General features: G+C 40.4%; 1 protein-coding gene across 3 annotated transcripts in view; it reads left to right on the forward strand.

The window, feature by feature from the left end:
- The window catches only part of VWA8 (von Willebrand factor A domain containing 8), a 283,177-nt gene that overhangs the window by 196,454 nt on the left and 73,234 nt on the right, over positions 1–13,489 (forward strand). For all 3 annotated transcript variants that reach the window (XM_037894686.2, XM_043533390.1, XM_007061314.4), the window contains exons 30-34: positions 1,378–1,494; positions 2,512–2,576; positions 2,677–2,802; positions 3,552–3,661; positions 5,879–6,033. In XM_037894686.2, coding sequence (XP_037750614.1) covers positions 1,378–1,494; positions 2,512–2,576; positions 2,677–2,802; positions 3,552–3,661; positions 5,879–6,033 — 573 coding nt within the window. The remainder of the gene's footprint in view (positions 1–1,377; positions 1,495–2,511; positions 2,577–2,676; positions 2,803–3,551; positions 3,662–5,878; positions 6,034–13,489) is intronic.

The following is a 13,489-nucleotide window of genomic DNA, read 5'->3' on the forward strand; positions in this document are numbered from 1 at the left end:
GGAACCCCCTTTCAGGTAGTTGAAAGCAGCTATCAAATCCCCCCTCATTCTTCTCTTCTGCAGACTAAACAATCCCAGCTCCCTCAGCCTCTCCTCATAAGTCATGTGCTCTAGACCCCTAATCATTTTTGTTGCCCTTCGCTGGACTCTTTCCAATTTATCCACATCCTTCTTGTAGTGTGGGGCCCAAAACTGGACACAGTACTCCAGATGAGGCCTCACCAGTGTCGAATAGAGGGGAACGATCACGTCCCTCGATCTGCTCGCTATGCCCCTACTTATACATCCCAAAATGCCATTGGCCTTCTTGGCAACAAGGGCACACTGCTGACTCATATCCATCTTCTCGTCCACTGTCACCCCTAGGTCCTTTTCCGCAGAACTGCTGCCTAGCCATTCGGTCCCTAGTCTGTAGCGGTGCATTGGGTTCTTCCGTCCTAAGTGCAGGACCCTGCACTTATCCTTATTGAACCTCATCAGATTTCTTTTGGCCCAATCCTCCAATTTGTCTAGGTCCTTCTGTATCCTATCCCTCCCCTCCAGCGTATCTACCACTCCTCCCAGTTTAGTATCATCCGCAAATTTGCTGAGAGTGCAATCCACACCATCCTCCAGATCATTAATTTGCTTATTCTTTTGTAGCTTTTAAAATTTAATTTAGAGCAGTTAAGGTTGGCTGTGTGTGATCATTTTCTCGAGTCCTTAAAGTTTAATGCCTTAGGAACAACTTTAGAATGTTTTAAAAATAAATATTTAAAGTGATGCTACAGGGATCATGCAATAAGATCAAATTTTAGCTTAACCTTTTTCCATATAGTAGTTTTTCAACTTCCATATACTTTAAATATTTGGGGGGGCCCAGGGGTTCTGTTGTTCTAGCATAATGTTAAGGAAACACACAAGAGTTGCAGCAAATCTTTTAGTAAGATAGAAGAAGCAAAGCTGGTAAGACTTTTCTGTGTAGTTGACTGCAAATGGCTGCTGCAGGTGATTTAAGCCTTAACTGCATAAATCATGGTAGGCCACTGTAAATTAACATTAGACTTACATAATTCCCTATAAACAAACAAATTCGATTTTTTCAGCATGAATAAAACATTATAGAACTTTAAATAGGACCATTCATCTGGACCAACCATTGTCAGTTAAGTTGTACCTTTGCCTTACTTCACCAGTTCTGCACTGAGATCAGATTTACTAGACCAGAGGATCCAGTCTGCAATTTTCCAGCAAAGTAAAATCCAGTTCATACTTTCGAAATTAAATTTTCTTGTGATATTAGTTGGCTTCAATTGCAAAGAACAGAGACACTTCATGTAGACCTGTTGCTGTGAGCTTTAAAAAGACTGGGCGTAATGCTCTCTTTTCTGTTTACAGAGTAATGTTGTCTTGTTGCTGGATACGAAAACTGGTGCCATGCATAGACTTTTACTCTCACCAGATACCCAAGAAGTTCCAAAGAGAGCATCCTGGTGGGGCAACAAGGAGGAGCCGGTGAGGAACAGCAACTTCCTGGCTAGACTATAGCAAACGTATCAGAGCTCAGTATTACCGACATGATAGCAGGATAGCTTCCTTTCTATCTTTTATGGAACAAACAGATTGTGTACTGTTATATATTTACATATATATATATATATATAATTTTCTGCTGGTATAAAACTGAGAATTATATATATATATATTGAATTCCCAGTTTTGTACCAGCAGAATATATCATCGTTACAGAATAGAAGGGCAATAAATAAGGGATAAGAACATAAGAATGGCCATACTGGGTCAGACCAAACGTCCATCCAGTCCAGTATCCTGTCTACCGACAGTGGCCAATGCCAGGTGCCCCAGAGGGAGTGAACCTAACAGGTAATGATCAAGTGATCTCTCTCCTGCCATCCATCTCCACTCTCTGACAAGCAGAGGCTAGGGACACCATTCCTTACCCATCCTGGATAATAGCCATTAATGGACTTAACCTCCATGAATTTATCTAGTTCTCTTTTAAACCCTGTTATAGTCCTCGCCTTCACAACCTCCTCCGGATGCTGTCTAGGGATATGTAATTTTTACAATAAAACCCTTTCAGATATTTTGCTAAGAGTTACAAAACATTTTGTTACAAGCTGTTGTGGTTCTGTTGAGCCCAGAGCAGAGTGAGCTGTAATTCATTTTACTCTGATGCAGTTTTATGAATTTGGAGTAGGTGGAAAGGTGCTTTGAGATGCAGTTATCATAGTGAATTACTTAGTTAAAGAAAAACTAGCAAATTTGGTATGATTTCCGTGGTTGCTGCTTGATTCTCAGCACCCTTGAAAATCAGGCCACCTATTTATGTGCCTAAATGTGGGTTTAGAAACCTAACTTTAGGCACATTTTTTTGATCATCTTGGCCAAATATTTTAGTTTCTGACCTTTCTAAACAGTAAAAAGCATAACTATAAATGTAAGGAGTCAGGGTAAACTACTGGGGACTGACCTGGCAAATTGTAATTGATGTGTAATGCATTTTTTTAGATCAGTCACAAAATGTGCAGAGAGTTTTCACATAAAAACTGGCTGGTGTTCTACAAAGAAGAAGGGTGAGAGTTAACTATAAATTACATTGCTTTTATTTAAAAAAATAGATTTGTCGCGTACATTCTCTGCTTCATAATTGTTTTCTTGGTTTACATTTCACAGAAACCACCTTATTGTGCTGGATGTACTGGAGGGTCGAACTCATACCATCTCACTACCTATCAATCTCAAATCCTGTTTCCTAGTGGCTGAAGACCGTTGGCTCTTGGTGGAAAGCAAAACAAATCAGTAAGTTAACCAATTCATTATTTGTTTGGTAGTGTCTAGGAGCCCAAGTCATGTATCAGGATCCCCTGTGCTAAGAGCTATACAAATATAGAACAAATGGAGATATTTGGCAATATTTGCAGCTGCACACCAATATTTGTGTGCATCTAACCTATCTGCACAAATGCCTGATGTGTACACACAAATTTACTGATTTCATTTGTGTCTGTGGTTAGGTGCCTACAGTCAGATTTCTTAGAGGTGCAGATTTCCCCATGCCCAAATTGCACTTGTGAATCCAGAGTGGTGAGTGTGCAAGATGAGCCTATGTAAAATTGCACCACTGAAAATCTAGACCAAATTTGGCTGTGTCCACATTCATACCACATTTTACACAGCCTGTATAAATTAGGTCCTTGCAAATATTAGTGTGCCTAACTGAAAATCTAGCTCATTAGTCTACTCTCCCAGTTACTTTGATTCATAGTGTAATGGAACAAACAGTACTCCATTTTCCTGTTTCTGTTTAACCTCACAGTAAATAAAAGTGTAAAAATAGTTACCGTAAGCAAATCTGTCTCTCTGTGGTTTACTTTCTCGACCTGTAAACTAGAGAGAATAAATGCTTACCTACCTCATAGATGTGTTGTGAGGCTTAATTTAAGTAAAACATGTTGAGATCCTTGTTATATAAGTATAAAGTATTTTTACTATTTAATAAATAAATATTCTTGTTACACCATTTTTTAATAAGTCAGCATTGTTTACAGGAAATTTCTTTTAACCAAGCCAGCGCATACGGTATCTGAAGAAAGTGGAGTTTGCCAGCTGCATGCATTGAATGAAGACCCAGTTGACAAGGGTTTTGGTTTAACAACAGGTACTCAGTGTAAACCTGTGTCATTCTGTTTTTTTATCAGCTCTGTGTTTGTACAAACAACATTCTGGTACTTTAGATGTTTGAGTAATTTTGTGTCTGATTCTTTTCCTGTAGTGTGGTGTTCATACCATTGTTTCAAAAAAGATGGCAAAGTTCTGTACATGGGCTTGGAATTGTTTGAATAAAATGCCTCAGAAATTTTGAGAACTATACACACACACACAAACATCTATTATAGGGGGCGCTGGTAACAGCCCCTTTATTTAGACTGTCTATCACTTTCCATTATAAGTGATTCTTGCAACCTTTCATTTGAGGAGATCTCACACCTCCGTTGTTTGTAGCAGACTTTGATATTCAGGAGGAAGAATCCTTTAGGCTTCTGAAGTTCCTTTTCTATATCCCATGAAATTCCATTTAGATTTGACTGAGATATTGAGTTAAAACATGCAGTTTTCCTTCTCTCACTAGTATTCCTCAGAAAAATGTTGCCAGCATACCACAATTATTGAACACTGTCTGTAGAGGCAGGTTTGGAACAAATTGATAAATTAAACAGTAATAAGGCATAAGGACCAGATGTTATTCACCCAAGAGTTCTGAAGGAACTCAAATATGAAATTGCAGAACTACTAACTCTGGTATGTAACCTATTGCTTAAATCAACCTCTGTACCAGATGATTGGTGGATAGCTAATGTAATGCCAATTATTAAAAAAGGCTCCAGAGGAGATTCTGGCAATTACAGATTGGTAAACCTAACTTCACTACCAGGCAAATTGGTTGAAACTATATTAAAGGACAGAATTATCAGACACAGAGATGAACACAATATGTTGGGGAAGAGTCAGTACGGCTGTTGCAAAAAGAAATCGTGCCTCACTAATCCATTAGAATTTTTTAATAGAGAGGAGAGTCAACAATTATGTGAACAAGGATGATCCAGTGGGATTTAGTGTACTTGGATGTTCAAAAAGCCTTTCACAAGGTCCTTGACCAAAGGCTGTTAAACAAAGTAAGGAGTCCTGGGATAAAAGGGAAGGTCCTCTAATGGATTAGTAACTGGTTAAAAAATAGGAAACAAAGGAAATGAGGTCAGTGGAGAGAGAGGTAAATAGCGAGGTCCCCCATGGATCTGAACTGTGTCCAGTGCTGTTCAATATATTCATAAATGATCTGGAAAGGGGGGTGAATAGTGAGGTGGCAAAGTTTGCAGAGGATACAGAATTACTCAAGATAGCTAAGTCCAGAGCTGACTGGGAAGAATTACAAAGGGTTCTCACAAAACTGGGTGACTGGGCAACAAAATGGCAGATGAAACTCAATGTGGATAAATGCAAAGTAATTGGAAAACATAATCCCAACTGTGCATATAAAATGATGGGGTCTAAGTTGTCTGTGACTACTCAAGAAAGAGATCTTGGAGTCATTATGGATAGTTCTCTGAAAACATCTGCTCACTCTGCAGCAGCAGTCAAAAACCTAACGGAATGTTAGGAACCATTAGGAAAGGGATAGATAATAAGACAGAAAATAACATAATGCCACTGTATAAAACCATTGTATGCCCACACCTTGAATACTTGTGTGCCGTTCTGGTTGCCACATCTCAAAAAAGTTACAATAGAATTGGAAGAAGTACCGAGAAGAGCAGCAGATGGGTAAATACTGGGTGCCAGAGTTTTCCCAGGGGCAAGAGAGATCTTCATTAGGCTGGGCATCCCCCTGACCAGTCCCCAGACCCACCACCTGCAACGGGCAACCCATCCCCCACATCAAAAAAAGCCTGCTGTTGCTGCCAGCTAACACGGTGATTCCTGTAGTCCTAGTAGCATCCATCTCTGCTGCAGTGCGAAATGTTCCCGGTTGAAACCATGCTGCTGATTCACGATTGGGTGGGGGGATTGTTCCTGTTGTATATAGTAGAATTTGATTATGCTTTTTCCTTAAAAAAAATCCATAAAATCTAGGAAATTGGCAGAATTAAGGCTTTCCTAACTTTTGAGTGCTCAACTTTGCAACCTAAATAATGTTAATTTAATGTCATTTTTTGTATGTAGTACAATATAGCATAAACAGATCTTTACTTCTTTTCTTCATTTTATTTGTGTTGAATTATGATAAGAATAGTAGTAATTAGCGCTCAGTGCTTATAAAGATAATTGGTTCCTCTTGCTTATCTGGATTTAATGCTTATCATTTGATTCCCCACTTTAGCATCTGATTTGTGTGTGCCGCACACAGTTTCAAGTGACCAACTATCTTCAGAGAACCTAAGCATAGCTGTGGGACAGAAGATCAGCTCTCCCAACAGGATTCTCTTAGATGTGCATAATTATGCCACTATTGTTGTTGGCTTCCCAGAACTTATGGTAAAACCAGTATTATTAAATTGTAAAATAATGATCATTACATTTATTTCATAACCAGTTCATCTAAATAGTTAATAACCTAATTATTTGCAAGAGGTAGTGAATAATGAGGTAATAAAATTTGCAGAATATGCAATGTTTGTTAGCATAGTCAAGTGTAGAGAGATTTCTGAAGCACTTGACGGTGATAGGAAATTGGGTGACACAAGGCAGATGAATTCAATGGAGATAAGTTTCATGCACTACTCATGGAAGAACAGTCTTACTCCTCATACACATGGAAAAGTTTTAAATTAAATGTAACTACTCAAGAAAATGACATAATTATGAACAATTTTCTGTGAACATCTACTCAGTACGCAACAGCAAACAAGACAGTAAATGAGATGCCAAGCTGTATTTAAAAAAAAAAGAAGTCTAGAGAATACTACAGAAAAATACTATCATGCCATTGGCTGAATTGATGGTGTGCCTGATCATGAATACCATATTTGGTGTTGGTCACCCTGTTTCAGAAATCTTATAGCAGAAATAGAAAAGATCCAGAAAGGGAAATGAAAATGATTAGAGGAATATGAGAGGTTTCAGAGTAGCAGCTGTGTTAGTCTGTATCCGCAAAAAGAACAGGAGTACTTGTGGCACCTTAGAGACTAACAAATTTATTAGAGCATAAGCTTTTGTGAGCTACAGCTCACTTCATCGGATGCATAGAATGGAACATATAGTAAGATATATACACATACAGATAAGTTGGAAGTTACCATACAAACTGTGAGAGGCTAATTAGTTAAGATAAGCTATTATCAGCAGGAGAAAAAAAACTTTTGTTGTGATAATCAAAATGGCCCATTTAGACAGTTGACAAGAAGGTAACTTAACTTAAGGCAATAGATTCAATATGTTGTGACAGGGTCGGGCCAGATGGCTACAGGAAAGTAATAGAAGGCAGATATATTAGCCCCAGGTTAAGTAGGTCCCTTTCCCCTGGGTAAGGGAACAGGGAAGGTTCCAGAACAATCAGGAACCTTCTGGAGACAATTAAGACAGACAGGCTAATTAGAACACCTGCAGCCAATCAAGAAGATGCTAGAATCAATTAAGGCAGGCTAATCAGGGCATCTGGGTTTAAAAAGGAGCTCACTTCAGTTTGTGGTGCACATGTAAGGAGCTGGGAGCAAGAGGTGCTAGGAGCTGAGAGTGAGAACGCAGGCTGTTGGAGGACTGAGGTGTACAAGCATTATCAGACACCAGGAGGAAGGTCCTATGGTGAGGATAAAGAAGGTGTTGGGAGTAGGCCATGGGGAAGTAGCCCAGAGAGTTGTAGCTGTTGCACAGCTGTTCCAGGAGGCACTCTAAACAGCTGCATTCCACAGGGCCCTGGGCTGGAACCCGGAGTATAGGGCGGGCCAGGGTTCCCCCCAAACCTCCCAACTCCTGGTCAGACACACGAGGAGTTGACCTGGACTGTGGGTTCATGAAAACAGCCAAACTGAGGGCTGCTGTGAAGCTCCAAGGTGAGCAAATCCGCCAATAAGCGCAAGCCCCACCAAGGTAGAGGAGGAACTTCGTCACAATGTGTAATGACCCAGCCACTCCCAGTCTCCATTCAAATCCAACTTAATGGTATCTAGTTTGCATGTTAATTCAAGCTCAGCAATTTCTCATTGGAGTCTGTTTTTGAAGCTTTTCTGTTGCAAAATTGCCACCCTTAAATCTTTTACTGAGTGGCCACAGAGGTTGAAGTGTTCTCCTACCGGTTTTTCAATGTTATGATTCCTGATGTCAGATTTGTGTCCATTTATTCTTCTGTGTAGAGACTGTCCGGTTTGGCCAATGTACATGGCAGAGGGGCATTGCTGGCACATGGTGGCAGATATCACATCGGTAGATGTGCAGGTGAACGAGCACCTGATGGCATGGCTAATGTGATTAGGTCCTATGATGGTGTCACTTGAATAAATATGTGGGCAGAGCTGGCATCGGGTTTTGTTGCAAGGATAGGTTCCTGGGTTAGTGTTTTTGTTGTGTGGTGTGGTTGCTGGTGAGTATTTGCTTCAGGTTTGGGGGCTGTCTGTAAGCGAGGACTGGTCTGTCTCCCAAGATCTATGAGAGTGAGGGATCATTTTTCAGGATAGGTTGTAAATCTTTGATGATGCGCTGGAGAGGTTTTAGTTGGGGGCTGAAGGTGACAGCTAGTGGCGTTCTGTTATTTTCTTTTGGGCCTGTTTCTGTTGGGCCTGTCCTGTAGTAGGTGACTTCTGGGTACTCTTCTGGCTCTGTCAATCTGTTTTTTCTCTTCAGCAGGTGGGTATTGTAGTTTTAAGAATGCTTGATAGAGATCTTTTAGGTGTTTGTCTCTGTCTGAGGGATTGGAGCAAATGCGATTGTATCTTAGAGCTTGGCTGTAGATAATGGATCGTGTGGTGTGTCGTGGATGGAAGCTGGAGGCATGTAGGTCAGTACAGCGGTCAGTAGGTTTCCGGTATAGGGTGGTGGTTATGTGACCATCGCTTATTAGCACAGTAGTGTCCAGGAAATGGACCGCTTGTGTGGATTGGTCTAGGCTGAGGTTGATGGTGGGATGGAAATTGTTGAAATCATGGTGGAATTCCTCAAGGGCTTCTTTTCCATGGGTCCAGATGATGAAGATGTCATCAATGTAGCGCAACTAGAGTAGCGGTGTTAGGGGACTAGAGCTAAGGAAGCATTGTTCTAAGTCAGCCATAAAAATGTTGTTATACTGTGGGGCCATGCGGGTACCCATAGCAGTGCTGCTGACCTGAAGGTATATATTGTCCCCAAATGTGAAATAGTTGTGGGTGAGGCATATGGGGGGAGAGTATATCAATTAGGGATGTTGCACAGAATGAAGATGAACAAGAGGGACATGACAGGGGTATATTTGGTATTAAGAAGGTTTTTAGGATAATTCTGTTTGCTATCTAATAATAAAAGGACAAGGGGACACATGTTGGAATTAAAAGTCATCAGATTTACAATTGATAAAAGGAAATACTTTTTGACATAGCACATAACAATGTTAACCCCTTGAACTCACTGCCATAGCACTTGAAGGTACAGAGCTTACTAAAATTGAAACAAGACGTTTCTAAGAATAATTACAATATCAGCCACAGTTACACTGGCTAGGCCTGATGTTTCATTGCATAAGACAACCACTACCTCCCTTGGATTAGAAAGAAATGTTAGTCAGTATTACTGAATAGCTTTCCAACATGGGGTTTTAGTACATTTTATGAAGCAACTCATACTTGCCAAGATCAGAGACAGGATACATGACTATAAGGACTATTAGTCTAATGTTTTTCTGGTCATATAATATGTCAGGATAAATAAGAGAATGAAACCATTAGCTGGCATTAGAAAAAAGCTAGCTAGTATTCTGAAATCTAAAATAGATTAGGAAAATAGCAGGTAAACCTCCCTCTATACTTTTACAGGATAGTATTTCAGTTTGATCTGATTTATATTTAAAATACTATATAATTAGACTAGCTTTGTTTTCCATGTGTATATTATACATTTGTTTTAACTATGTTCTTGAATGTTGGGAAATAGACATTAAGTAGTTTTATACGTAATGCAGACCTAATGGCTTTTGCCAGTATCGCATGGTTGGGGAAACAGTTTGTAAATAGAAAAGGAGTACTTGTGGCACCGTAGAGACTAACCAATTTATTTGAGCATGAGCTTTCGTGAGCTACAGCTCACTTCATCGGATGCATACTGTGGAAATTGCAGAAGACATTATTATATACACAGACACCATGAAACAATACCTCCTCCCACCCCACTCTCCTGCTGGTAATAGCTTATCTAAAGTGATCATCAAGATGGGCCATTTCCAGCACAAATCCAGGTTTTCTCACCCTCCGCCCCCCCACAGACAAACTCACTCTCTTGCTGGTAATAGTGATAGCAATGGGCTATCACCAGCAAGAGAGTGAGTTTGTCTGTGGGGGGGCGGAGGGTGAGAAAACCTGGATTTGTGCTGGAAATGGCCCATCTTGATGATCACTTTAGATAAGCTATTACCAGCAGGAGAGTGGGGTGGGAGGAGGTATTGTTTCATGGTGTCTGTGTATATAATAATGTCTTCTGCAATTTCCACAGTATGCATCCGATGAAGTGAGCTGTAGCTCACGAAAGCTCATGCTCAAATAAATTGGTTAGTCTCTAAGGTGCCACAAGTACTCCTTTTCTTTTTGCGAATACAGACTAACACGGCTGTTACTCTGAAACCTGTCAGTTTGTAAATAAACCCCTTTATATAGATTGGTTACAGATCAAATTGTTGAAACCTTTTCTCTTCCTAGTTGAATGGCCCGAGGGCGTAAAAATCTTTTGTGGCATCATCTTTAATAATGGAAGTGCTTTTATTAAAAAGGCTTTAGAGAGTCAACTCTGATGTCCACAGCAGCCTGACCTCTCCTAAACAAGACTTGTGTGCTTTTGGCCTCTTGCTTGTCGTGGGCAGGTAGCATATGTAGGCGTGCAGTGCAAGCAACTCACAGCCGTCAGAGACAGGGATCAGGCTCTTGAGGCCACAGTGGCTGAACTGGAGGAGCATAGAGAGACAGAGAGGTACATAGAAGAGACTGTTCGGGACATAGTAGAGTTAGAGTGGTCCCACTTCCTGTCCAACAGCCCCTGTGCTGTTGAGGAGGGTGAAAGTCTCAGGGCATCAAGCTGGAGCAGAAGGAAACGATCTCATAGTTGGGACCCACCTTCCAGATGATGTCATGATATCCTCTTATACTGAGGATATCCCTCTGGGGACAGGGACCCCAGTTATTAGGAAGAGACAGATAATAATGGTGGGTGATTGGATTATTAGAAACATAGATAGGTTTGTGATGACCTAGAGAACTGTATGGTGAATTGCCTGCCAGGTGTGAAGGTAGCAGATCTCACGAGACATCAAGATAGCCTTATAGGTAGTGACATAGGAAAAGGCAGTAGAGAGGTTCTGGAGGCCAAACTTAGGCTGCTAGGTAAGAGAATAAAGTCCAGGACCTCCACGGTAGTATTCTCTGAAATGCTCCCAGTTCCCTGCATAGGGCCATAGACAGGCAGGACTGCAGAATCTAAATGTGTGGATGAGACGATGGTGTAGGGAGGAGGAATTTAGGTTATTAGAACCTGGGGGTATCTTTTGGTGAAAGAGTAGCCTATACAGAAGGGATGGGCTCCACCTAAACCAAAATGGAAGCAGACTGCTGGCACGCACAAATAAAAAGGTTGCAGAGGAGATTTTAAACTAAGGGTTGGGGGAATGCTGACATGGTTCGGACGGAGATATCTGTGAGGGATGAATTTATTATAGGGGGAACTCGATATCCTAGTATAGAGGATAGAACAAAAGTTGGTAAAGTACAGGTAGTATTTAGTGAGGAACAGCCAAATGTAAAAGAGATCCATTTAAACATAACACATGAAAGCAAGCAGCTAAATATTGACAAAATGTGTAAGTGTTTATATACAAATGCTAGAAGTCTGAATACTAAGATGGGTGGACTAGAGTGCCTGACATTAAATGAGGATATTGCTATAACAGCCCTACAGAAACTTGGTGGAATGAAGAAAATCAATGGGACACAGTAATTTCAGGGAACAAAATATATAGGCATGACAGAGTAGATTGCACTGGTGGGAGAATGGCACTATATATTTAAAAAAAAACAAGCAGAGTCAGATAGGGTGAAAATCTTCAGTGACTCAAACAGTACCATAGAATATCTCTGGATAGAAATTCCATTCTTGGGTCATAAGAGTATAGCAATAGGAGTATACTACTGACCACATGTCCAGCATGGTGACGGTGATTCTGAAATGATAGGGGATGTTAGAGAGACTACAAAACCAGAAAACACAGTAATAATGGGGGATTTCAACTATCCTTATATTGACTGGGTAAATGTCACCGACAGGGTGTGATGCAGAGATAACATTTCTAGACATCATTAATGACTGCTTCTTGGAGCAGCTAGTCCTGGAACCCACAAGGAGAGAGGAAGTTCTTGATTTAATTATTAGTGGAGCACAGGATTGGGCCCAAGAGCAACTTTCCATAGCTGAAGTGCTTGGCAATAGTGACCTAATGTAATTAAATTTAACATCCTTTGGGGGGGGGGGGGGGGGGGGAGGGGGTTAAAAAAGAAAACCCCCCACTTAACATTTAACTTTAATAAGGGGAACTACACAAGAATGTGAATGTTAGTTATACGGAAATTAAAAAGAGCAGTCACAAGGGTAAAATGCTTGCAAGCCACATGTAGATTATTTAAAAAACCATAGTAGAGGCTCAGACTAAATGTATACCCCAAATATTTTTTTTTAAAGTAGGAGGACCAACTGCAGAATTATGGAGGCCGTCAGAGGCAATACGGCATCCTTTAAAATTTGGAAGTCAAATCCTATCACTGAAATCAGCCTCTGTACCAGATGACTGCAAGGTAGCTAACATAATGCTGATTTTTTTAAAAAGGGCTCCACAGGAGATCCTGGCAACTACAAGCTGATGAGGCTAACTTCAACACCAGCAGAATTGAAAGAAACTATTATAAAGAACATACATAGATAAACACAGTTTGTTGGGGAAAAGTCAACATGGTTTTTCTAAAGAGAATTCAGGCCTCACCAATCTATTAGAATTCTCTGAAGGAGTCAAGAAGTATGTGGATAAGGATGATCCAGTTTATATAGTGTACTTGGATTTTCGGGAAGCCATTGACAAGGTCCCTCACCAAAGGAAACTAAGTAGTGATGGGATAAGAAAGAAGGTTCTCTCATGGATCAGTAACTGGTTCAAAGAGGGTAACAAAGGGTAGGAATAAATGGTCAGTTTTCACAATGGAGAAAGGTGAACAAGTGGAGTCCCCCAAGGATCTGTACTGGGAATTGTGCTGCTTAATATATTCATTAATGATTTGGAAAAGGGGGTTAACAATGAAATGGCAAAGTGTGCAGATGCTACAAAATTATTCAAGATAGTTGAGTCTGAAACAGACTGAGGAGTTACAAAGGGATCTCATAAAACTGGATGAGTGGGGAAGAAAATGGCAGGTGAAATTCAAAGTTAAGTGCAAAGAAATGCACATTGGAAAACCTAATCCCAACTACACATATACAATGATGGGTTCTAAATTAGCTGTTGCCATCCAAGAAAGAGATCTTGGAATCACCTTGGATAGTTCTCTGAAAGCTTCTGCTCAATGCCTACTAGCAGTCAAAAAGGCTGACAGTATGTTAGGAACTATTAGAAAAGGTGTAGAAAATACCATAATGCCATTATATAAATCTATGATATGCCCACACCTTTAATACTTTGTCCAGTTCTGGTCACCCCATCTCAAAAAGGATATAGTGGAACTGGAAGAGATTTAGAGAAGGGCAAAAAAAGATGATTAAGGGTATGGAACGGTTTCCATACGAG

The sequence above is a fragment of the Chelonia mydas genome, chromosome 1 (assembly GCF_015237465.2).
Source record: "Chelonia mydas isolate rCheMyd1 chromosome 1, rCheMyd1.pri.v2, whole genome shotgun sequence".
In the NCBI taxonomy this organism is placed as follows: Eukaryota; Metazoa; Chordata; order Testudines; family Cheloniidae; genus Chelonia; species Chelonia mydas.